This window comes from Macaca nemestrina, chromosome 2, assembly GCF_043159975.1.
Source record: "Macaca nemestrina isolate mMacNem1 chromosome 2, mMacNem.hap1, whole genome shotgun sequence".
NCBI lineage: Eukaryota > Metazoa > Chordata > Mammalia > Primates > Cercopithecidae > Macaca > Macaca nemestrina.
In genome coordinates, this window is record NC_092126.1 from 170,356,814 (window position 1) to 170,382,583 (window position 25,770).

Genomic DNA, 25,770 nt, shown 5'->3' on the forward strand with positions numbered 1-25,770 from the left:
TCCTGCCTCAGCCTCCTGAGTAGCTGGGACTACAAGCACCCACCACCATGCCTGGCTAATTTTGTATTTTTAGTAGAGTTGGGTTTCTCCATGTTGGTCAGGCTGGTCTTGAACTCCCGACCTCAGGTGATCCACCCACCTCGGCCTCCCAAAGTGCTGGGATGACAGGCGTGAGCCACTATGCCCAGCCAAATAAGGACTTTTAACTATAGTCTGCTGCCTTTTTGTAGGCTCCAACTCCTAAAAGAGTTTGTGTAGTGTCTTAATAACTAAAATCGGGATGGTATTTCCAAATTCATATTGAGCTTTCACATCCACTATTGAATTTCTTGTTTGTAGCAACTCAGTCTTCATCTGTAAGATAAAAATTATCACAGTATCATTCCTGACAAGGAACATTCAATACGAAACAGTGGCAGAGCCTACTCTTGATCTTATGTCTTGCTCCAAACTTCATGCTCTTTTCATTGTATCATACCCTTGTCTATTTCCAGGGTGCAATGATCTTGTCTTTCTCTATCTTTGTTCCCCTTTGTCTCATGCATTTGCGTAACAATCTTCTACCACCCCAGAGCTGCCCATAACTTGATTATCAGAGTCTCTTTAAGAGAAAGACATTTTTATCTATCCTAAATTCCTCTTGTCTCAATTAAAATCTGGTCTTTTTATTATTCACTCATTAGAAATATAGACTAATTGAGCAGATTTTTAATTGTAATCTTTGGGGAATTTTCAAATAAACTTCTGCTAGCTATATGTTAAAATTTTCCAATTTCTTATATTTTCTGATTATTTAGTATAATCTGTATTTTCTATGCCCCATATCTTTGGGGAAAAGGCAGACATTGAACAGTTAATTTCATGTGTGAAGTGCTATGAAGGAACCCAGAGTATATGGAAACATATCATCAGGGGACCTACCATTCCCTTGGACAGGATGTTGGCTATCTAGGCTTTTGGCTTTGTATCATTGACTTGTTGATACTCTCAATTACCTATTTTATATCTACTTGTATATTTCTTCTTTTTCTATGTGGTCTTCATCATCCTGTCCATTTGTTTAGACTATTAATAAGAAAATGTTAGTAATAACATTTATTGATTGCTTTGATATGCTAGGCACTGTTCTAAAAATTTTTCAACAGTTTTATGAGGTAGGTGTTACTAATTTTCTCATTTTATCCCTGAGAAAATGAAGGCACAGGGTGATCTAGAAAAGTGCTCAAAGTCACACAGTTTGTAAATTAGAATTCTTTGGAAAACTTTTATATCTTCTAAAACAATACTGTCTAAGAGAACTTTCTGACAGACTGGGAATGTTCTATGCTGTCTAATACAGTGACTGCCAGCCACATGTGGTTACTGAGCACTTGAAATTGGCTAATGTGACTGAAACACTAACATTTTGATTTTATTTAATGTTAATTACTTTAAATCTAAATTTAAATAGTCACACACAGCTGGAGGCTACAGCATTAGGTAGCACAGCCCTAAAATATAAGATGCGTGAAGGCAGGAAATTTTATATTTCACCTATTTTGATCATTGCTGAATTCATATTGCCTAGAACCTTGCCTGACAGGTAGTAGATACTTAATAAATCTTAATCAGATAAATAAATGAATGAATGAATGAAATAATATATGCAACTCTGAAATATGCAAATAGGTCATATTAAAATAAAAATCAATAAAATATCTTTGAGGTACATTCAGTCTCTTTCTTGTTTGTAGGTTCTGGGAAATGGCTTTTACATTCACAGGTCTCAAGCTGCAGGGATCACTAGGTCGATTTGGCAAAACAACCACTACTGATATAGAAGGCTACATGGAACTCCCGGATGGGAAGGTGAGTACAGCCACTATTCTACAATATTAAAATTGTGTTTTTAAGTACATATATGAAAGCACACATATGTGAAAATATATTACATTCTAACAAACTCTGCCAATAACAGCTATTATCATTGTAAATGTAATGAAAATTTAATTTTACTTCTTCAATTATTAATTGTAATTAAAATATTTCCCTGAAATTGTCATAATCCATATGTACCCACCATTTTCTATTTTCTTTTTACTAAATATTATACACACACATAAAGTATGTGAGCATTTTCATATATTAACATAATGACATATTTGTTACTTTTTTTTTTTTTTGAGACAGAGTCTCGCTGTGTTGCCCAAGCTGGAGTACAGTGGGGCGATCTCCACTCACTGCAAGCTCTGCCTCCCGGATTCACGCCATTCTCCTGCCTCAGCTGCCTGAGTAGCTGGGACTGCAGGTGCCTGCCACCATGCCCGGCTAATTTTTTATATTTTTAGTAGAAACGGGGTTTCACCATGTTAGTGAGGATGGTTTCCATCTCCTGACCTCGTGATCCACCCGCCTCGGCCTCCCAAATATTTGTTACTTTTAATTATGTCACAGAGTTGCAGTATTTATATTACTTATTTTTCCCCATTTTGTCTGGCTATCATGATCCAAGAAGACTTATTGGGTCAAAGGTTATATACAGCCTTGTGGCATTTATTTTTTTGTCAGATTATTACTCAGAAAGAGCAACCACTTTATAGAGGCATCTGCAACATTGCAACTGTAATCTGCTAATTTATTCTTTAATATTGTTAGTTGCTTTCCTTTCTTCCTCTTATAAAATTTATAAGCATATTGCCTGAAATAATAGTTAATTAGGATTAGTTCTCTATCAGTATTTTACATAGCTTCCTATTAGAATGAATTATAGATTATTATTTGTGATCATCTCAGTTGTAAGTAAATGCCAGCATACAAATATTACTCTAAGGAACCAAGTGGTCTAGTCATCTACCTGACTGAATATTCTCAATTCAAAAGCATGGTATAGAGGAGGAAGTAAAAAGCCTTGGATGCTGGCTAAAATATACCTAAATCCATGAGATGATCTTAAATCATCCCAGCTTCAAATTCTCAATAGTGTAAGAATTAAGCTAAGATAAAGGTCAATAGAATCCTTGTTAAAAACCTGGTATGAGATATATATTTTTCAAGGGTTGGTAGAATTTTTATAGATATAGGGAAGAAATAAGCCATTTTAAATGATAGAGTAACTAAAGGAAATATTTAGCATTAGAAATAAATATCAGATTTTTAGAGGGCAGATTGGAATAAACCATTTATGTTGGCAAAGAGTGGAGACTTTTGGTTGAGAAGTATGACTGGGTCCTAGTGTACAAGGAGTTTAATAGGTAGAGAACTACTCTACATGGGAAGAGTAGACTTGCAAATGAAAGAAGTAATAAACAAATTTGGCCATAAAATGCCAGGTTGATTAGAAGAAGGGAAATCTGGAATCAAGGAAATGAGCTAGAATGGAAGCTGTTGCTGTCATCTAAAGAGAGATGATCAAGGGCCTAGACTTCTTGGAACAAATGGAAAAGGCAAGCTAGATATGAGTCACATTTCAGAAAGGAATGCCTTATAGGTTTTTGTCATCGTTGCTGGCTTTCATCACTGGACAGAAGAAAATAAGTCTAAACACTCTACCATAAAAGGCTGAGGCTTAAGAACAGAATCAGTAAAGTTGGTAGAGTTGTTAAAAAATAGGTAGACCCAAGAAATAAAAGACTGAACAAAATCATCAGTTTCTGTAGATAAGGGGGAGATGGAAATGCAGACCTCTAGAGCATGGAGGCAAAAATTAGAATACAGTTTCCCAAAGTAAATTTTTATGGAACATCAGTCTGTACAGAAGCTCCATAAAAATAAGACATTTTAAGTCAAATTCCTTTGTATCTAAAAATTCGTCTTGGTGATTCCCAGCAAATACTTCTCTATTAAAAGTTCCCAGGGGTCCTAGAGAAAATAAAGTTGTTTGACTTTGTTTATCCTAGCATCTGCCTTCTGGGGCTGTGTAGTCAGAATAGGAGGTTTTGAGCCACCTTGCTTGTATTAGAATGCTGACTGGGTAGTTTTGGGCAAGTTACTTAACTGTTTTGTGCTTCAATGTTCTCCTCTGTAAAATGGGGGTAATAATAGTCATGGCTACCATTGGCCCATATGGTTCCTTTGTGGGAGTCAGAAAAAGCTGTTTCTTCTATGAGAATGAGGTACCCAACATGCACAAGTGTACATGGTATCCCTGATAAATGTACCTAGTTCATACAGTTTTTTGCATTAAATAACTTAACATATATAAAGTACTGAACCAGTGCTTGGCACAGAGTCAATACTCAATAAATATTGCTTTATTTTGTGACGCTTGTTTAATATCTTAACAACTAATGTTTGGTGGCATGCACTTGGGAAAATGCCAGATTAAACAGATTAATTTGAGAAAAGTTTTAGATGATTAGCCTTGTTTGAAATTGGATACTATTATGCTATAATCTACTTAATTCAGTACTGGCCTTACAAGTTATCTAATATCTAAAATTTGACAGTATTACATTTAAAAAGTAGACTCTCATCTAATTCCACTCCTGTCTTTTGTCCTAAGAGATGTACCAAGAAGTCTATTGTATACACACAGGAACAATTACCAACAACATACAGCCTAATCACAAAGATGTAAAACTGATAATAATCCTGGAAGGAAATACATCAAAATGTTAGTAGTAGTTGTGTCTGGGGTAGTAGGTCTTCATTTCTGTATTTTTTAATTTTTCCATTTAAAAATGTTATAATCATTAAAAATAACCTTAAAAATAATTTTCACCTACTATTTGAGGCATAAATACATACACTTACCTGTTTTGATGCACATTTCTTTTTTCCACATATCTGCCAGGTGCTCTCAGGGTCAGAATGGGGCAACATGCTGCTTTGGGAAGGTGGTCTGATCAAAGTGGAGCTCTGTCGAGGTACAAGCAAGTCATGTCACAATGGTCCCATTAACCAGATAATGCTGGATGAGGGTGAAGTTATCACGGTTGGGTCAGATGGATGTGTTAGGGTAAGTTTTCTTGATACTTGGACGGTAGCACCCACGTTTAAGACTTGTAGATCACCCAAAGGGTTTTATTTCTCATAAAGGTTATTTTGTGAAGGAGATCAGTAGTCATTTACTCTCCAGCCCAACTCACTTTAAATAATGCTTCTCTTGTGGTAAATATTTGCATTCTTGTCAAAATTAATTTACTGCATTTTACCACTGAAACTTTGAGAGGGCCTCTTGTTATTTTGATTCTGTTGAAATAATAACTTCAGAAGATGAAAACTCATGTTAGCACAAGATGAACAGTAGACCCACATATCCTTCCAAAAGGCTCCATATGAATGGGCCATTTTGTAGGAACAAAGGTGCTGAACATTTGTTAGTTATTTTTCACTGAGGTTACCAAATAGAAATACACCCAGAGGTGAACTGATGGAGTTTGCCTATGAATGCTACATTCTTCTTGCTCCGTATGCTAGGGACCTCACTTGCTTTCTCTTGTGGACACTCTTTTGCCCAAGCCTGGGCTAAGCTGGAACATTGCTCTAGCATCTAAGTCCCCTTGATTGCTGTTGTCACACTTCTCCTGCCTACTCTGTGTAGCACTTTCTGTTCATGAGTATGTTGACCCGCTGTGGCTGGTCAACCTGTAGCCTTGGGATTTGCCTTGTAGTCCTCTTGGTCGATATTTTCAGTGGGGCCTTTCATAAGAAAGTGGTAGTGTTCTATTGACATTCTTTAAGAAGTGTTATCAAAAGTGAGATTGTATTTTTTTTTTAAGTCTGGTCACTCTGTTGCTAACGATTGAGCTTACTGTGTTTAGTATTGTTTAACCCATATCTCCTCAGTGGGTCTTCTTACCACTGGCTTTTTGAGCCCCAGTGTATGTTTTTACTTTTACAATATTAAATTTAATCTTGTTAGATTTCACACATTGCTCTGAGAATCTTTTGTGTCTTTTATTTTGTCATATGATATATTTGCTGTCTTTCTAAGACATACATTACCCGAAAAGTTCAAATAACAAGTAGGAGAAAACTTCAGAAGAAAAGAAGTTAAATATTTCATATAGGATCCCTTCATGGACACCAGTAATTCCTAAGCTTGCTTCTCTTTTCAGAGTCTGTCCTTATCTTTTCAGTCCTTCACACAGCAAATCTCTACCTCTTACCGTTTAGAGAAAACCTAGCCCAACTCCCAGGGGTTAGTCTGATCCTAGTCTGATTCTTAACCCTAACCCTGACCTTCAGATATTTCTCTTCCCCCAACCAGGCTAATCTATGGGACAGTCTCCCCAGAGTTCCTTTCTCAAAGACTCAGTTATTCAGTCTAGGATCACATGGCAGGGTATGTCGCCAGAACTGTCCAGAATGAACTTTGGCCCCTCACAGGGGAGGTTCTGCTGAGCCTCCTTGCCACCGTGAGGTAAAACTGTGCTCCCTCACTCTTCTTGTAGTATTCTGGACTCCTCTCCCAATGAGCAACAATCTATACTTTACTATCTCACTTACTATGAAACATGTTTGGTGGTATGCACTTGGGGAAATGCCAGATTTTCCCAATGAGATAATAAAGTGTGAAATATTAATATTCAGGAAGAGAAACACTTTCTAATGGAGACTTTATCTACATCTATATTGTTTGCTTCTAATGAGATAGTGCTTGAGTCATTAAGCAAGAAGGTGTGTTTCCCCCTTCCAGGGGTCTGCTGGTGTGTAGAAAACAGGGTTCATTATGATGTCTTGCTGAACAACTGAACCATATACTCCTATGGCCACTTTATGTAAAAAGAGATCTAATAGAAACCTTGAAATAAAATTTGTTTTGGACAAATTAAAATTCTTATGCAAGGCTGTACATTCTCACTAATCTTTATAAATGTAAAGGAAACTGTAATAACTTACCATACCTTAGTTCAGAGTAACATTCCAGGGTTCAGGTTTTGGTGTTCTTATCACACCTGTTCGTTGTTACTTTTCATGAAAGAACAAGAAACGACTTTTGAAAAAAAAAGTCAGGGTTTTTCTGGCTTAGAAAATCAATGTTCAGAAACTACTGATTTATTAAAATATTTTCTTTACATTTTACAAGATATGGGATTTTGAGACAATAGACACTGCTGATATAATAGATGAGACTGGATTGTTGGAGATTGAGCCTATTAATGAACTTCAAGTAGACAAGAATGTGAATCTCTTCTCTATGACAAAAATGAGTGAAACTGGAAATAACTTTTGGTTGGCTCAGGTGTGTTGCATTCTTCTCTTTTGGCTCTTTAACATTACAGGGACAAAAAATTAAAATAATAGTATGATTGATTTGCCTACAAGTCCATTTGACTGTAAGTGTTACGAGATTGCTTATTGTGTGGCTGCATTCTAAAATATAGAAGTTGTTTTTATTAAATTTCGATTATACTTTAAAATATATGTGATCTTTTGAATTGCTTGTCCTTACTTTATTAAATCATAGGAAAAACATTTAAAAAATTTGATGAAAGTTTAAAATGATAAAACAAAATACTATTTAATTTTTTTAGGATGCCAATGGAGCCATATGGAAGCTTGACCTTAGTTTTTCAAATATTGTAAGTTGCCTATTATTCTTATTTTCCCCAAACTTTCATAGTAAAAACTTTTCTTATTTGTCTTTAAAGTATTCTTTATCTTTCTCCATATTTGATCATGGTTCTCATAAAAATCTTGTCCAACATGTGCTACTCTTGAGAATTCTCTCTCATTATGATTTTACATAAAAAAGTATCTATCTCATAGCCTAATTTACCAGAAAAGTGGCAGTGACAACAGCTAACATTATTAAGTGCTTTATAGTTTTTATAAATATATGGAATTTTCATTTATTTTATCTCATGTGATCCTCATCGCTACCCTATTTAGTAGGCAAGCAACTGTTATCTCATTTTACAGATGAAGAAATGGAAACTGGCATTTGAAGTGACTTGCGCAAAATCACACAGCCATTAAGGGCAAAGCCCAGGAGTCTATCTGGTTCTCCTAAATCTGAACTCGTGTTCTTTCTAATTTTTTGGGCTTTTTCTTACTTCTATGCAAATAAAATCACACATGTGTTATATTTTTCCCTTTGCATTTTTTAAAACTTGATCTTAATTCTATGTCACCTTGTCTTTGAAATCTAGTAAGTGTCTGTCTATTCTCAGACCCAGGACCCAGAATGCCTCTTTTCCTTCCATTCCGGAGCTGTTGAAGCCGTGGCTGTTTCTCCTCTCACTTATCTCATGGCCACAACTGCCTTGGACTGTAAGTAGGAACCCTTAATAAAAATATATCTGGCCTTGTTTTGTTTTATTTGCAATATAATTTTTATATGTGTTTGACTTAAGAGCATTTGAGGATTTTCCCAAAAGGGGAGCCTCTTGAATGCAAGTGAGGTGAGTTGCAGAGACGAGAGGGCACAAAACGCAGCAGCCATGGTTATTGTGAGAGATTAAAATAAGGACACAATCTGTAAATTGTTCATGAAAATGCTGCTCATTTTGATATTGTCCGCATTTGTCTTTTTTCTATTCTTTCCATCTCCTTTCTCCCTTCTTAACTTATGGCAAATCCATATGGACTATGCAAGATGAAATTGACCCACCAGTCAATCATCTGTTTTATTCTTTATTATTCATGTTTATGAATTACCTGTTTGAGGTTGTACATGAAATTTTTTACAAAAGAAAGTTATTGACTGATTTAGTTAAGAAATTTCTTTTTATAGTATTCAATAAGTAAAAAGTAAGCAAAGACTTAAAAAATTATGTGTATAATTTTTTTCTTTTAAAACTGTCTTTCCATAGGCTCTGTTCGAATCTATGATTTTGCTAGCAAAACTCTTTTGACTCAGATGAAATTCAAACAAGGAGGTACTGCCCTTGTTTGGGTACCCCGAATGGTAAGTTTGTTGTTATAATGAATTACCAGAATCTGTTGGTAAATATGGTATATCAATGCTATTTCTTGGAAATATAGATATTTGCTGACTCAAAATTTTAAGGAATAATAAAAGTTTTAAGTTAGTTTATTTTAGTCAGAATGTAATAGAAATCTTTACCATGATTGTTGTTATGGGTTTGGTCTTGTTTTTAGTGAAATTTCTGTTTTTATGCCACCTGTAGATTCGTAATAGTTTCATGTTGCAAAGCAGTTTCCCAACAGAACTTTGTGTCTCTAGCCTCGACCCATCTGACTTTGATTTCATTCATCCTATTAATATTTACAGAGTGCCAACAATGTGCCAGGTCTTGTTTTAGATTCTGGGAATATAGCAGTGAATAAAAAGACAAAAAACACTTGCCCCTCATGGACCTTATGCTTTAGTGGGAGGGAGGCAGAGACAGATAGTAGTCAAAATAAGTAAGTTAAGTACATTTTATGTTAGATAATTACAAGAACTATAGAAACAAATTAAGCTGGGATAGGGAGTTGTTCCATTTATCAATTGCTGTGTAATATACTATCTCAAAATGCAGTGGCATAAAATAATCATTTTATTTTGTTCATGTAGTCTTTGTGTTGAGATTTGGGTGACAGCAGGGATGGATTGTCTCTGCTTCAGGGTGTCTGGGAACTCAGCTGGGAAGACATGAATGGCTGGGCCTGGAATAGCCCAAAGGCTTCTTGATCACAAGGCTGTCACCTGGGTTGGACGACTTGAAGGCTAAGCTATGCTGGGACTGCCAATAGGAGTGTTTATACATAATACCCTCTCCATGTGGCTTAGGCTTCATCAGAACATGGCAGCCTCAGGACAGTCACACACTTTTTACATGGTAGCTCAGGGCTCCAAGATCTAGTGTTCCAACAGTAAAGGTAGAAGCTGATGATCTTTTATGGCCCATTCCCCAGAAGTTAAAATATCACTTCTACCATACTTGATTGGGTGAAGCAGTCACACAGTCACAAGCCCCATACAGAATCAAGAGGAGGGGACTTAAACCCCATCTCTCCATGGGAGGCACATCAAAGATTTGCAGCCATATTTTTAAAATGCCATGGAATTATTTGGGGAAATATTTAATCTTTATTATTTTGGGTTGAAATTAAAGAGAAAATATTCCAGGCTAAAAGTAAATGTGGATATAACTGGAATGAGGGGGAATTTCATGATGGGATCAAGACCAGAAGGAGAACTTAGTCCAGGGAACAGAGCCAGCTTTGTGATGAGGCTAGAGCAAGTAGAAATGACAGAGCGTTTGGATTGGCAGACCTAGCTCACTCACTATCCTAATCTAGTTACACTCTTAACTGAAGTCTTAAAACTACAATCTAGGTAATTGAATTGTTTATTCAGATGGTTGTGTAATGTTCACAGCATGTTTCCTTTTTTAGGCTTGTATCCGAGTAATGATCATATGGATTTTAAGCTACAATTAAAATGTCCCTTCTCCATACCCCTTTACCTTTCTGGAAGGCTACACATCAGTCTTTATGACCCAGCTCAGGTCAGACATCATCTCTGCATAGCCCTCCATGAATCTACCTTCAAGTAGAGTTAGGGCCTCCTTCCTCTGTGATTTTTTTCCCCTTAGTGCTTATGTGTATATCTCTTACAGCATTTATCACAGCATACTAGGATTATGTGCTTTATTGTCTTTCCCACTAGACTTTTTTCATGGTGACAACCATGTCTTATTCTTTGCATCTCCTGTGCCTCTATAGTTACTGGTACATTTAGACACTTAGTAAATTTTTATTGGATAAACAACATTCAACTGGAGTTGAATGGTGTACAACTTTTTTATTCCCCAAATTCTCATAACTGATTGTCATTGAGCTCTACAGGATGCCCAAGCTCTTCCAAGACAGCAGATTTGGTACATTCAGACATTGGTAGATTTATATCTCCAGCTGAGACTTTATGAAGACTCTTCTTAATGTGACGTGGAACCCATTTTATCATCTACTGCTTGCCTGTCTTCCTCTCCAGCCTCCCGGGAAAATGTTCTCTTACTCTAGTCATATTATAACTTTTTCTTGAATTCTGTTATTTCTTGCCACAGGACTCCTGCAGAAGTTATATTCTCTCTTAGGAGTGCTTGTCCCACCTTCCTGTACCTAGCTAATTCCTGAGCATCCTTTTGTTATCAGCTCCACCATCTCTTTCTTAGGGAAGCCATAAGTTGAGGTCAGCCTTCTTTGTTTTTTTTTTTTTTTTTTTTTTTTTTTTTTGAGACGGAGTCTTGCTCTGTCGCCGAGACTGGAGTGCAGTGGCCGGATCTCGGCTCACTGCAAGCTCCGCCTCCCGGGTTTACGCCATTCTCCTGCCTCAGCCTCCCGAGTAGCTGGGACTACAGGCACCCGCCACCTCGCCCGGCTATTTTTTTGTATTTTTTACCAGAGACGGGGTTTCACCGGGTTAGCCAGGATGGTCTCGATCTCCTGACCTCGTGATCCGCCCGTCTCGGCCTCCCAAAGTGCTGGGATTACAGGCTTGAGCCACCGCGCCCGGCCTGCCTTCTTTGTTATATGCTCTCAGAGAATGCATATTTTTCTTTTAGCACTTATTTCAGTTCATAATTTCACACTCATTTATGTGATGATTAATGTGTCCAACCTTTCACTAGACCAAAACTCTGTGAAACCAAGCACTGAGTCTGTTTATGTTCACCACTGAGTGGCTGATGATAGGTGCTTAGCATGTGGTAGGCAGACACTCTGCTGTTTGTTCATTCAATGTTTGAATTAACATTATTTATCCTTCCTGTGGTCATTGATTATAAAGAGATATGCTAGAATGGATAGTGGTTACCAGAAAGTGGTATAAAGGATTGTTAATGGGCAGCCAATATTAAATTACCTAAGTCTAAATAAAATATCTGTTATATAGTCCAACTTTCTCAATTAACTCGTTTCAGGTCCCTTATCTTTAATTTTTTCCAAGGTAAACTTCACTGGAGCAGAAATTATTGTAGGATTTGAAGATGGAGTTGTTCGAATTCTTGAACTTTATGATCCAAAAGGGCTCACGATTTTTGTGGGACGGAAGAAAATTTCGGATGCCGATATTCGCTTGAAACAGGTTTTCAAACCCCATACTGCTCGTGTCACTGCTTTAGCTTATGAACGTGATGGGGAAATTCTAGCCACAGGGGTAAGCAGTACATTTCCTTTCTTTTCTTGTTGAAATTTTATAGTTAACATTGCCTTATAAGTACTCCTACTTCATCATGTCTTATTTACTGAAATTCATTTTCTATCAATATATTCATATTTTGCTTTCTTTATAGTCATATTCTTTCAATGTAGTCTGTGAATAGCCTTCTTTTTAATCAGAATGGAGCTGGAGCATGTGAATAACACTTAAAAATATTCTTGCAAATTGAATTCTAATGCTTATTTTAAATGAATAGGAAATTTCAACTGGGGACCATGCTAGTTGTATTGTTTATAATCAGTATTTTATTCAACATAGGTATGTTCTTATATAGAATTGTCATAAATGAAGAGAATAACCAGGTAAATTCTTTATGTACTAGTAGGCGAGCATATGCATGATAGAATTTTTTTGTGTGCATTTCTGAAAGTATGGTGATCATATTTTCAGAACCACATATTGAAACACATGGTTTGCCAAAAGTTCTAATGGGGAAAATGGAGCAAGTTTTAGAAATAAGAATTCTCCTAGAATAATCTGGGATATATGACCATTGTAGATAGAGATAGCGTATGCTATTAAATGCTTTTTTTGTGATCTATAGACTAGATTTCATAGTAATATATATTTGGTGGATGTGTCTTTTTCCTTAGAGTAAAGATCAAACTGTTTTCTTCTTTGAAGTGGAAAGGGATTATAAGCCAATTGGTTATATTAATACTCCTGGACCTGTGTGTCAGTTAATGTGGTCTCCTATGTCTCATGTAAGTCATTATTATTTGTCTTCCTGCTTAAATCTCAATTACTACATAGTGAAACTATCTTGTAGATAGAGAATAGCAGGTGGAATTTTTAGCCCACTCCTGGTTCCTGCAGTGAGGGTCAGGGATGCAACAACAGAAAGTTCAGGTGGCTGCTGCTGGGGTTGGCCAGTAGAGCATCACTCAGGAGCCTTCCTCTCTCTCACTGCCTCCTTTCTCTTTCATGGTCTTATTGGTTGACCATGATCCTCTCTCAAAACCCAGCGTTTTTTCAGGCTTTCCTCCAACGGGACTTTTGGCCACAGGCACGACATGTCGAAATGCTTTCACCTTGATCAGTCAGTCTCTCTGAGAATCAGAAGCTGAATTCTAAGGTCTGAATGTACTTTTCCTCATCTTTATCTCTTTGCTTCTCCTCTGCCCTCAATCCACATCGATTTCCTCTTCTATCCTTTTATTTCTTCTTTCTTAGCAATTGGTAATTCAGTATTGATTACTAATGTCTTTTAATGTCTCCAGTTTTACTAAATGTGAGCATATGATAATTCAGTCATCTAAATATTGATTGACTGTCTAAACCAAGTGCTGTGCCAGGTGCCAGGATAATAATACTGACGAATTGCATAGAAGTGCCATCAGGATTCTTGGAGTAACATTGGTAATCCACTTTAAGCTTTTCTAAATAAAAGGACCAGAAAATACATTAGTATTATCTTAAAAATGCTTTTTGAAATTAGTCAACAAATACTCATTGTTTCTATCTTTTCTAGGCACTGTGGTGGATTAAATAAGCAGTACAAAACAGTCTCTCGAGGAGAAAAAAATATACATTTAAAAAGTTAAATATACCTTATCATTGAACAATAAGGTTTCACAAAGGAATTGATGACTAAAATATCAATGGTATAGACCAAGCTTGTCCAACCCATAGCCTGTGGGCTGCATGCAGCCTAGGATGGCTTTGAATGAGGCACAACACAAATTCGTAAACTTTCTGAAGACTTTATGAGATATTTTGCAGGTTTTTTTTTTTTTAGCTCATCAGCTGTTGTTAGTGTTAGTTAGTGTATTTTATGTGTGGGCCAAGACAATTCTTCTTTTTCCAGTGTGGCCCAGGGAAGCGAAAAGATTGGACACCCGTGGTATAGACAATGTGTGTTGTGAATTTAGAGCAGGGAACTATCAAGAAAGGAAGAAGTTAAAATTAAGTTATTATTTTGTATTACTGTACCTTGATTTTGAGAAATTGGTAGGATATGACCAAATGAATAAGAGATGGGTACAGATGGTTCAGGTGAAGGGAGTGGTAGCTGCAAAGGAAGCTCTGTGAGAAAGCATGAATGTTTATATCACAACGTAAAACATTATGTGCATCCTTTATTCACTTCCCTAGATACAAAGTTAAAAAGATCAACATTTGCCAGGGGTTGGGGTGGTGAGTGGGAGGGGAGTAGGTGTGACATTAAAGAAGTAGCTTGAGGGAGACCTTTGTGGTGATGGTATAGTTTTGTGTCTTAATTGTCATGATGCTTACACAAATCTACACATATGAGAAAATGATGTAGAGCTGTACACACATTCTGTACTAATGTCAAAGTCCTGGGTGGTTTTGTATAGTTGCATAAGATGTAATCAGTGGTAGAAACTGAGTGAAGGGTATGTGATACCTCTGTGTACTATCTTTTCAACTTCCTGTAAATCTATAATTATTTTGAAATAAGTTAAAAAAATTAAAAGTAATTATTGGTTTATTTGTGTGGCTATAATGGAATACTTGAGGCTGGGCAATTTGGCTCATGGCTTTGCAGGCTACACAAGAAGCATGGTGCCAGCATCTTCTGGTGAGGGCCTCATGGGCTTGTAGTCATGTCAGAAGGTGAAAGGGATCTAGCTTGTGTAGAGATCATGTAGTGAGAGAGGAAGCAAGAGGGAGAGCGGGGAGACCAGGTGTGGTGGCACACACCTGTAATCCCAGCACTTTGGGAGGCCAAGGCAAGTGGATCACTTGAGTGCAGGAGTTGAGACAAGCCTGGGCAACATGGTGAAACCCTGTCTCTACAAAAAATACAAAAATTAGCCAAATGTGGTGGTGCACGCCTGTAGTCCCAGCAACTCGGGAGGTTGAGGTGGGAGGATCGCTTGAGGCTGCAGTGTGCCAAGATCGCGCCACTGCGCTCCATCCAGCCTGGGTGTCAGAGTGAGACCCTATCACAAACAAACAAACAAAAGAGGGAGTGGGGGAAGTGCCAGGCTCTTTTTAATAACCAGCTCTCCTGGGAATGAATAGAACAAGAACCCACCCCCTTCCCCACCCAGGGAAAGCATCAATCTATTCATGAGGCATCCACCCGCAAGACCCAAATACCTCCCATTAGGCCCCATGTCTAACATTAGAGATCAAATTTCAATGTGAGATTTGTAGGGGACAAACAACCTGTACCATGCAAGACCGAAACACTCAGCGTAATTTAAAAGTCATTTTGGGCAGTCCTGCTTGCTAGCACTTGTATTTGTAAAATCATTTGCAAATTACTAAAGTAAAAAGTAAATTACTGTATGTAACTGACCTGCTGCAGACTTTAATTGTCCAAATTGCAGTAGATCTTAGCCCTTACCAGCTGAAATATCAGATCTCATATCTGAGCATAAAGCATTAAGCTTCTGCCTAATGGTTTTGGGTGGTTCCGGTAAGGGTGCGTCCCATGTACACACAGAGCCATTCTGTCTGCCATGGTTACTACCATGTTCACTTTGGCAGCAGTGTGGAGAAGACACAAGGGAGCCAGGTCAGGGGCAGGTGGATCTATTGGGCAGCTGTGATGTGACTAGAGCATGAAAGACTGTGCAGACAAGAGATATTTAGAAGAGAAAATTGACAGAACTTGGTGATCTTTTATTTTTGTGAAGATAATTTGGAGGTGTCTAAATGGAGTTCATTATAGTCTCTCTAAGACATGCTCTTCCTCCCGTATTATCCTTGGACTTCCATTTTCCCTGTCACTAAAGCCAGAATCTTGAGAATTATTCTTGTCTTTGTTACTATTATTTTTTATTTTTGTGGGTACATGATATGTGTGTGTGTGTGTGTATATATATATATATATATATTTATGGGGTACATGAGATATTTTGATAAGGTGTATAATGCATAATAATCATACCAGAGTAAATGGGATATCCATCACCTCAAGCATTTATCCTTTATGTTACAAACAATCCAATTATACTCTTTCAGTTATTTTAACATGTGCAATAAATTATTATTGGCTACAGTCTCCCTGTTGTGCTATTAAATGCTAGATCTTATTAATTTTATGTATTTTTTCTTACTCATATACCATCCCCAATTTGCACCCCACCACACCCACCACACCCACCACCCTTCTCATCTGCTGGTAACCATCGTTTTACTTTCCATCTCTATGAGTTCAGTTGTTTTCATTGTTAGGTCACAAGTAAGTGAGACCATGTGATGTTTGTCTTTCTGTGCCTGGCTTTTTTCACTTAACATAATGACCTCCAGTTCCATCCAGGTTGCTGCAAATAATAGGATCTCATTCTTTTTTATGGCTGAAGAGTACACATTGTGTATATGTACCACATTTTCTTTATCCATTCATCTGTTGTGGGATAGTTAGGTTGCTTTCAAATCTTGGCTATTGTGAATAGTGCTGCAATAAACATGGAAGTACAGATGTACTGATTTCCTTCAATACACTGATTTCCTTTCTTTTGGGTATATACCTAGCAGTGGGATTGCTGGATCATATGTTAGCTCCATTTTTAGTTTTTTTGAGGAGCCCCAAACTGTTCTCCATAGTGGTTATACTAATTTACATTCCTACCAACAGTGTACTTTATTTACTCCACATTCTTACCAGCATTTGGCATTGTCTGTCTTTTGGAAAAAAGCCATTTTAACAGGAATGAGATAATATCTCGTTGTAGTTTTTAATTTGCATTTCTCTGATGATTAGTGATGTTGAGCACCTTTTCATATACCTGTTTGCCATGCGCATGCCTTCTTTTGAGAAATGTCTCTTCAGATTTTTTGCCAATTTAAAAATTGAATTAGTAGATTTTTCCCCCATAGAGTTGTTTGGGCTCCTTGTATATTCTGGTTATTAATTCCTTGTCAGATGGATAGTTTGCAAATATTTTCTGTCATTCTGTGGGGTGTCTCTTCACTTTATTGATGGCTTCCTTTGCTGTGCAGAAAGTTTTTAACTTGATGTGATTCCATTTGTCCATTTTCGCTTTGGTTGCTTGTGCTTGTGGGGTGTTATTCAAGAAATCTTTGCCCAGTCCAATGTCCTGGAGAGTTTCCCCAATGTTTTCTTTTAATTGTTTCATAGTTTTGAGGTCTTAAGTTTAAGTCTTTAATTCATTTTGATTTGATTTTTGTATATGGCAAGAGATAGGGGTCATCTTATTCTTCTGCATGTGGATATTCAGTTTTTCCAGAACCGTTTATTAAAGAGACTGTTCTTTGTGCAATCTATGTTCTTGGCATCTTTGTCAAAAATGAGTTCACTGTAGATGTATGGATTTGTTTCTGCATTCTGTATTCTGTTCTATTGGTCTGTGTTTCTGTTTTTATGTCAGTACCATGCTGTTTTGGTTACTGTATCTCTGTAGTATAACTTGAAGTCAGGTAATGTGATTTCTCCAGCTTTCTTCTTTTTGCTCAGAATAGCTTTGTCTATTCTGAGTCTTTTGTGATTCTGTATAAATTTTAGGATTTTTTTTCTATGTTTATGAAGAATGTGATTGCTATTTTGATAGGGATTGCATTTAATTTGTAGATTGCTTTAGATAATATGGACATTTTAACAATACTGATACTTCCAATCTATGAATATGGAATATCTTTCTTTTTTGTGTCCTCTTTAATTTCTTTCATCCAATTTTATAGTTGTCATTATAGAGATCTTTCATTTCTTTGGTTAAGTTAATCTCTATGTATTTTATTTTATTTGTAGCTATTGTAAGTGAGATTACTTTTTTAAATTTCTTTTTCAGATTGTTTGCTGTTGGTGTATAGAAATGCGATTGGTTTTTGTGTGTTGATTTTGTATCCTGCAACTTTACTGAATTTGTTTACCAGTTCTAACAGTTTTTTGGTGGCATCTTTAGGTTTTACCAAATATAAGATCATATATTCTGCAAACGAGGATAATTTGACTTCTTTCTTTCTAGTTTGGATGCCCTTTATTTCTTTCTTATCTGATTGCTCTATCTAGGACTTCCAGTACTACGTTTAATAACAGCAGTAACAGTGGGCATCCTTGTTGGGTTTCAGATCTTAGAGGAAAGGCTTTCTGTATTCATTTAGTATGATACTAGCTATAGGTCTGTCATATATGGGTTTTATTGTGTTGAGGTATGTTCCTTCTCTACTCAGTCTTTTGAAAATTTTTATCATGATGGGATGTTAAATTTTATTAAGTGCATTTTCAGCATCAATTGAAATGATCATATAATTTTTGTCCTTCATTCTGTTGATATGATGTATCACACTGATTGATTTGCATATGTTGAACCATCCTATCATCCCTGGGATAAATCCCACTTGGCCATGATGAATGATCTTTTTAATGTGTTGTTGAATTCAGTTTGTTAGTGTTTTGTTGAGGTTTTGTATCAATATTCATCAGTGATAGTAGCCTGTAGTTTTCTTCTTGTGATGTGCCTTTGTCTGGCTTTGGTATTAGGGTAGTACTGGCTTGGTTGAATGAGTTTGGAAGTATTCCCGCCTCCTCAGTTTTCATAATAGTTTGAGCAGGATTGATATTCTTAAATGTTTGATAGAATTCAACAGTGAAGCCATTTGGGTCCCAGGCTTTTCTTTGCTGGGAGACTTTTTAAAATTATGGCTTTGATCTCATTACTCAATATTGGTCTGTTCACGTTTTGAATTTCTTCATGGTTCAGTCTTGGTAGGTTGTATCTTCTAGGAATTTTACTATTTCTTCAAGGTTTTAAAATTTATTGGTATACAGTTGCTCATAGTAGCCTCTAATGATCCTTTGAATTTCTGTGGTATCAGTTGTAATGTTTCCTTTTTCATCTTTGATTTAATATATTTTAGTCTTCTCTCTCTTTTTTTGTTAGTCTGGCTAAAAGTTTGTCAATTTATCTTTTGCAAAAACAACTTTTTAACTTATTGATCTTTTGTATTTTCTTTCATTTTCATTTAATTTTGTTCTGATCTTTTTTATTTATTTTCTTCTACTAATTTTGGTTTGGGTTTGCACTTACTTTTTTTGTTCTTTAAGATACATCATTAGTTATTTGAAGTTTTTCTATCTTTTTTGATGTAGTTGCTTATAGCTATAAACTTTTCTCTTAGTACTGCTTTCACCGTATTCCACAGGTTTTGGTATGCTGTGTTTCCACTGCCATTTGTTTCAACACATTTTTAAATTTTCTTCTTAATTTCTTCATTGACCCACTGGTCATTCAGGAACATATTGTTTAATTCCTGTGAGTTCATGTAGTTTCCAAAATTCCTTTTTATTGATTTCTAATTTCATTTCATTTTGGTCTGAGAAGATACTTGATATAATTTCATTTTAAAAAATGTTTTAAGACTTGTTTTGTGGACTAGCATATGGTCTGTTCTTCAGAATTATCCATATGCTGAGGAGAACAATGTGTATTCTGCAGCCATTGGATAAAATGTTCTGTAAATATCTATGAGGTCCATTTGGTCCATAGTACAGATTAAGTCCAATGTTTCTTTGTTCATTTTCTGCCTGGAAGATCTGTCCAGTGTTGACAGTTGGGTGTTAAGAGTCTCCAGTTATTGTTGTATTGGGGTTGATCTCTTTCTTTAGCTCTAATAATATTTGATTTTTATATATCTAGGTTCTTCAGCATTGAGTGCATATATATTTACAATTGTTATATCCTTTTACTGAATTGACCCCTTTATCACTATATAATGACCTTCTTTGTCTTAAAAATCTATTTTTTTCTGATGTAAATGTAATTGTTTCTACTCTATTTTGATTTCCATTTGCATAGAATATCTTTCTGTTCCTTTACTTTCAGTCTATATGTGTCTTTATAGATGAGGTGTGTTTCTTGTAGGCAACAGATCACTGAGGCTTGTTTTTTAAATCCATTCAGCCATCTCATTTCTTTTGTTTGGAGAGTTTAGTCCATTTACATTCATTGTTATTGTTGATAAGTAAGGACTTACTTCTGCCATTTTGTTATTTGCTTTCTGGTTGATTTGTGGTCTTCTTTCCTTCCTTCTTATCTACCTTTTAGTGAGGGTGATTTTCTCTGGTGGTATGTTTTAAATTTCTTTTGTATCCATTGTATGTTTTTTTCATTGAGGTTACCATCAGGGTTGCAAATAATATCTTATAACAATCTAAAGACATACAGAAGTTGAATGAATAAAAAAATCAGACCCAATTTGGTTGAAAGGCAAGTGATGGAAAAAGACATTCCATGCAAATGGTAACCAAACATAAGCAGGGATTGCTGTATTTATATCAGACAAAATAGACTTGACATAAAAACTGTCATAAGATACAAAGAATAACATCTTATAATAATAAGATATCAGTCCACCAGAAAGATATAACAATTATAAATATAAATATAAATATATATACACACACACACACACACACACACACATATATACACACATCCCACCTCAGAGCACCTAAATATATAAAGCAAACATTGAGAAAGATGAAGGGAGAAATAGAAAGTAATACAATAATAGTAGACTTCTATACCCCACTTCTAATAATGGATAAAACATATAGATAGAAGATCACTAAAGAAACAGAGGCAGGGCACAGTGCCTCACACCTATAATCCCAGCACTTTGGGAGGCTGAGGCAGGCCAATCACCTGAGGTCAGGAGTTTGAGACAAGCCTGGCCAACATGGTGAAACCCTGTCTCTAACCCCCCCTCAAAAAAAATACAAAAATTAGCTGGGTGTGGTGGCATGCCTATAGTCCCAGCTACTGGGGAGGCTGAGGTGGGAGAATCCCTTGAACCCAGGAGGCGGAGGTTTCAGTGAGCTGAGGTCACACCACTGCCCTCCAGCCTGGGTGAGAGCAAGACCCCATCTCAAAACAAACAAACAAACAAACAAAAAGCAAAACCCCAGAAGACTTGTATAACACTATAAGCCAAATAGCCCTAACAGATGTGTTCAGAGCAGTCCACCAACAGCAGTAGAATACACATTCTTCTCAAGTGATATGCAACTTTCTCTGGGATAGATCAAATTCTGTTTTTACCACATACAATGAAGTTTTCTGAACAAGAAAGAAAATCATAAAATATAAACTCTGTTTCTTTGAGGCCCTTGTCATTCACCTGTAACATCTTTTCTTTCTACATTGCTATAATCTGACCACCTGGTTGATCCTGCTTCTTTATTTGAATTTTGAGAATATGGTTATCTTTCTCTCCAGTAAAAGTACAAACAAGTATTCTGAATGATATTGTATTAGTCTGTTTTCACACTACTGATAAAGACATACCCAAGACTGGGTAATTTATAAATAAAAAGAAGTTTAATGGACTCACAATTCCTCATGGGTGGGGAGGCCTCACAATCATGGTGGAAAACAAAGGAAGAGCAAAGGGATGTCTTACATGGCAGCAGGCAAGAAGAGGACTTGTGCAGGGGAACTCCTCTTTATAAATCCATCAGATCTTGTGAGACTTATTCACTATAATGAGAACAGCACAGGAAAGACCTGCCCCAGTGATCCAATTACCTTCCACTAGGTTCCTCTCATGACATGTGGGAATTGTGGGAGCTACAATTCAAGATGAGTTTTGGGTAGGGACACAGCCAAACCATATCAGATATTAACCATGTGGATAATTGATCAAACAGCATCAGACTCTGAACTTCTTGACTCCCTCATCTTCCATGATTTTTATAGTTTGCCCACACACTTTCACAGCTACCCACTGGATACTTATTACTGTGTTTTTGTTTGCTAGACCTACCATAACAAAATACAACAAAGTGGATGGCTTAAACAACATAATTTCTTTCCTCACAATTCTGGAGGCTAGAAACCCCAAATCAAGGTGTTGGTAGGTTTAGTTTCTTTTTTTTTTTTTTTTTTTTTTTTTTTTGAGACGGAGTCTCGCTCTGTCGCCCAGGCTGGAGTGCAGTGGCGTGATCTCGGCTCACTGCAAGCTCCGCCTCCCGGGTTCACGCCATTCTCCTGCCTCAGCCTCCCGAGTAGCTGGGACTACAGGCGCCCACAACCGCGCCCGGCTAATTTTTTGTATTTTTAGTAGAGACGGGGTTTCACCGTGGTCTCGATCTCCTGACCTTGTGATCCGCCCGCCTCGGCCTCCCAAAGTGCTGGGATTACAGGCGTGAGCCACCGCGCCCGGCCGGTTTAGTTTCTTATGAGACCTCTCTGCTTGGCTTGCAGACAACTGTTTCTTGCTATGTTCTCACATGGTCATCTCTATGTTTGTGTTGTCTGTGTCTTAATCCCCTCTTCTTATAAAGACATCAGTCATATTGGATTAAGGGCCCACCCTAACAACCCTGTTTTAACTTATCTCTTTTAAAGATCTATCCCCAAATGTAGTCACATTCTGAAGTATTGGGGGTTAGAACTTCAATATATGAATTTTTTTCTGAAGGGACACAATTGAGCACATAACAACTATAAGAGCTCAAGCTTAAAAGTCAACTATTTTGGGCTGGGTATGGTGGCTTACGTCTGTAATTCCAGTATTTTGGGAGGCCAAGGTGGGCGGATCACAAGGTCAGGAGATTGAGACCATCCTGGCTAACACGGTGAAACTCCGACTCTACTAAAAATACAAAAAAATTAGCTGAGCGTGGTGGCAGGCACCTGTAGTCCCAGCTACTTGGGCGGCTGAGGCAGGAGAATGGTGTGAACCCAAGAGGCGGAGCTTGCAGTGAGCTGAGATCATGCCACTGCACTCCAACCTGGGTGACAGAGCAAGACTCCGTCTCAAAAAAAAAAAAAAAAAAAGTCAACGATTTGGAAACCATCATTCTCAGCAAACTAACACACGAACAGAAAACCAAACACCACATGTTCTAACTCATAAGCGGAAGTTGAACAATGAGAACACATGAACGCAGGTAGGGGAACATCACACACTGGGGCCTGTCAGCGGGTGGGAGGATAGGGGAGGGATAGCATTACGAGAAATACCTAATGTAGATGACGGGTTGATGGGTGCAGGAGACCACCATGGCATGTGTATACCTATGTAACAAACCTGCACATTCTGCACATGCATCCTAGAACTTAAAGTATAATTAAAAAAAAAAAAAAAGTCAACTATTAAACTAGCCTTTACTCTGACTTCACCCTTTGTCTTTTTCAGACAATTTATTTGCCACTCTGTCTCCAAGCAGTTCTTTGATGACACGGACCTGTATTTCATTCACAATTTGCTTTTCATAATTTATTAGTTCTCTCTTCTTCATTTCCTTCCATGTCCAGCTTAAATTTTATAATTCTTTATTTCAATAATACTATGAATTGAATGTTTATACTCCCCCTGACACTCCAATTCATGTTAAAGCCTAAATCCCCCATGTGATAGTATTTGGAGGTGGGGCCTTTGAGGTAATTAGGTCATGAGGGTGGAACCTTTGTGAATGGGATTAATTTCCTTATAAGGGGATGAAGAGACCAGAGTTTGTTCTCTCTGTCCTGTGAGAATACAACAAGATCACCATCAATGAACCAGGAAAAATGCCCTTATCAGATACTGGATCTGCCAGTCCCTTGATCTTGGGCTTCCCAGCTCCTGGAACTCCGAGAGATGAATTTCTGTTATTTAAGCTACCTAGTTTATGGTATTCTATTATAGCGGCCTGAACTAAGATAAACAAGGATCAAAAACATTCTTCCAATGCCCTGATTTCCTTTATTCCTCTGTCTTTTCTTCATACCCATCAAGCAAAAGTCCATCTCTGAACTTCCCCCAACTAATTTATATTGGCCTATAGTGATGAGCCAAAGGCTGCTGGAGATAGTTATATGTCAACGAAGATTACCTCCTCTATAATTTAGTGATTAAAATGGCCTCGACATAATCCATAAAATGGTTCAGCAATCCCATGACATTGCTTTTATCAACTCCCTGTTTCACATATGATGACCATTTTAGAACTTTTCTTCTCTACAAAGCTTCAAGCCTTTTGCTCCCAACTCACTCTCAGCAAAACTTGTATCATAGAAAAACTAGGAGCCCTCAGACAGGAACTTTTTCACTTCCCAGTACCAAACGGAAAATCCCATTTACCTCTGTATTCATCTGCTCCTCCTCCCTCTTTTAAAATAGAGAAGCTGTCTCCCTTCCTACTTAAGGCCAATTCTGCCTCTTGCCCTTTTGTTTCTACTCTCTCCCAGTTTTTTTTCAATATTTTACATTATTTCTCTTTTCTGTCATAGAAATTTAATCATACCTGTTTATTGGACTGTTTCCTTCAGTATTTAAATATGTTCTTGTCTCTCCCACTTACAAAACATAACTTCCTTGATCTTATATTCTCCCCTAGCTACTACCCTATCTCTCTAATCAGCCTACTTTCTCAAAAGGATGGACTATTCTCAGACTCCATTTCCTTACATATCACTCTCTCCTTTATGTGCTCTTACCTGACTTCTAGTCTCATCATTCCACCAAATCAGCTCTTCTAAAAGCACCAATAATATCCATTTAACGTTTAGTTCTTATATTTCTTGACCTCTTAGCAACGTTTGATCCTATCAATCTGTCCTTACTTTTTGAAATACCATTTCGCTTTCACTTTTGTGGTACTATGCTTCGCTGGTTCCCTTTCCCACATCTTGTCATTCTTTCTCAGTCTTCCTCACTCAGTCATTGAGTATTAAGTTTCCCTAAGGCTCTGCCAATCTCTCCTCTCATTCTGTTCTTTTGCCCTAGGTGATGCCATCCAAGCCACAGTTTTCTTTTAAAAGCAAACGTTCCACAGGACTTTTGCACATGGTGTTTTCCTTGAGGGCTTGCTCCCTCAAACCCTCCCTTAACTCATTATGTAATTATAATTTATATATTCTTTACCTTGAAACTCAGATACCACCTTCTCTGAAAGCTTTGTACAACCTACTTGTTCTATGACACCTCTGCAGGACTTCTGCAATTATAATTTATGTTTATTTATCTGATTTGCTAAATTACAAGCTTCCATTGGAGATAAGCTACATTATGGCAGATATTATGTTTTTCTTCTTACAAATTTATCCCTACCACTTAAGAAAATGCTGAGTACATAGTAGGCACACAACAAATAATTGTAGATGAAATAACCAAATGAATAAACATTTCAAATAATGTATCTGTAAATATCAAGATGGGGATTTCCTATTCATGATTAAATACATGGTTTTGAAGCCAAGAGAGAAGTCTGGGCTGGAGAGATTAATTTGAAATTTAATTGCATGTAAATGATAATGAAGGTTGTAAGATTTCCCAGAAAATGCTTATGGAGGGAGAGAAGAGGGAAGAGGACAAAAACCTTGGGAACATCCACATTTGTTAAACTGAGGCAGAGAGAGGATGAGCCATTAAAGTAGGCTGGGACTGACTACACCATCCACACACGCAGACTTTCCTTGGCAGTCCTAATTTTAATATTTGGCCCTTCCAGCTAACAGGTTTCACAATCACATATATTCATCAGAAAATCAGAAAATATGTATGAATCACATATGTTATGGCATCTATAGGGGAACCAAATGTAAATCTAATTTTAATAATTACCTTATTAATAATGATATAACAATAATTAATACTTATGACTATATAATAATTATTAATAAACTTGACTTTTTAACCAATAACTGCAGTGAGGAATTAGTGTGTTTTAAACATGGCTAATATACATAGTAATTATATTTTTTATTTATAATCTTTTTAAACTATGCTTTAAAAATTTTGCCTAAATGTAAATA

At 36.9% G+C, this 25,770-nt stretch overlaps 1 protein-coding gene across 8 annotated transcripts in view; it reads left to right on the forward strand.

The window, feature by feature from the left end:
• Nucleotides 1-25,770, forward strand: part of LOC105470390 (cilia and flagella associated protein 44) — a 150,139-nt gene that overhangs the window by 34,904 nt on the left and 89,465 nt on the right. For 7 of the 8 annotated variants that reach the window (XR_011620348.1, XM_011722332.2, XM_071092407.1 and 4 more), the window contains 8 exons: nucleotides 1,734-1,848; nucleotides 4,772-4,936; nucleotides 7,010-7,165; nucleotides 7,458-7,505; nucleotides 8,097-8,196; nucleotides 8,739-8,833; nucleotides 11,822-12,031; nucleotides 12,688-12,798. Coding sequence is in view for 7 of the 8 variants with exons in the window: in XM_011722332.2 (XP_011720634.1) it covers nucleotides 1,734-1,848; nucleotides 4,772-4,936; nucleotides 7,010-7,165; nucleotides 7,458-7,505; nucleotides 8,097-8,196; nucleotides 8,739-8,833; nucleotides 11,822-12,031; nucleotides 12,688-12,798 (1,000 nt within the window). In the remaining variant the exon portion in view is untranslated. The remainder of the gene's footprint in view (nucleotides 1-1,733; nucleotides 1,849-4,771; nucleotides 4,937-7,009; nucleotides 7,166-7,457; nucleotides 7,506-8,096; nucleotides 8,197-8,738; nucleotides 8,834-11,821; nucleotides 12,032-12,687; nucleotides 12,799-25,770) is intronic. The other variant, XM_071092409.1, reaches the window with a different exon arrangement.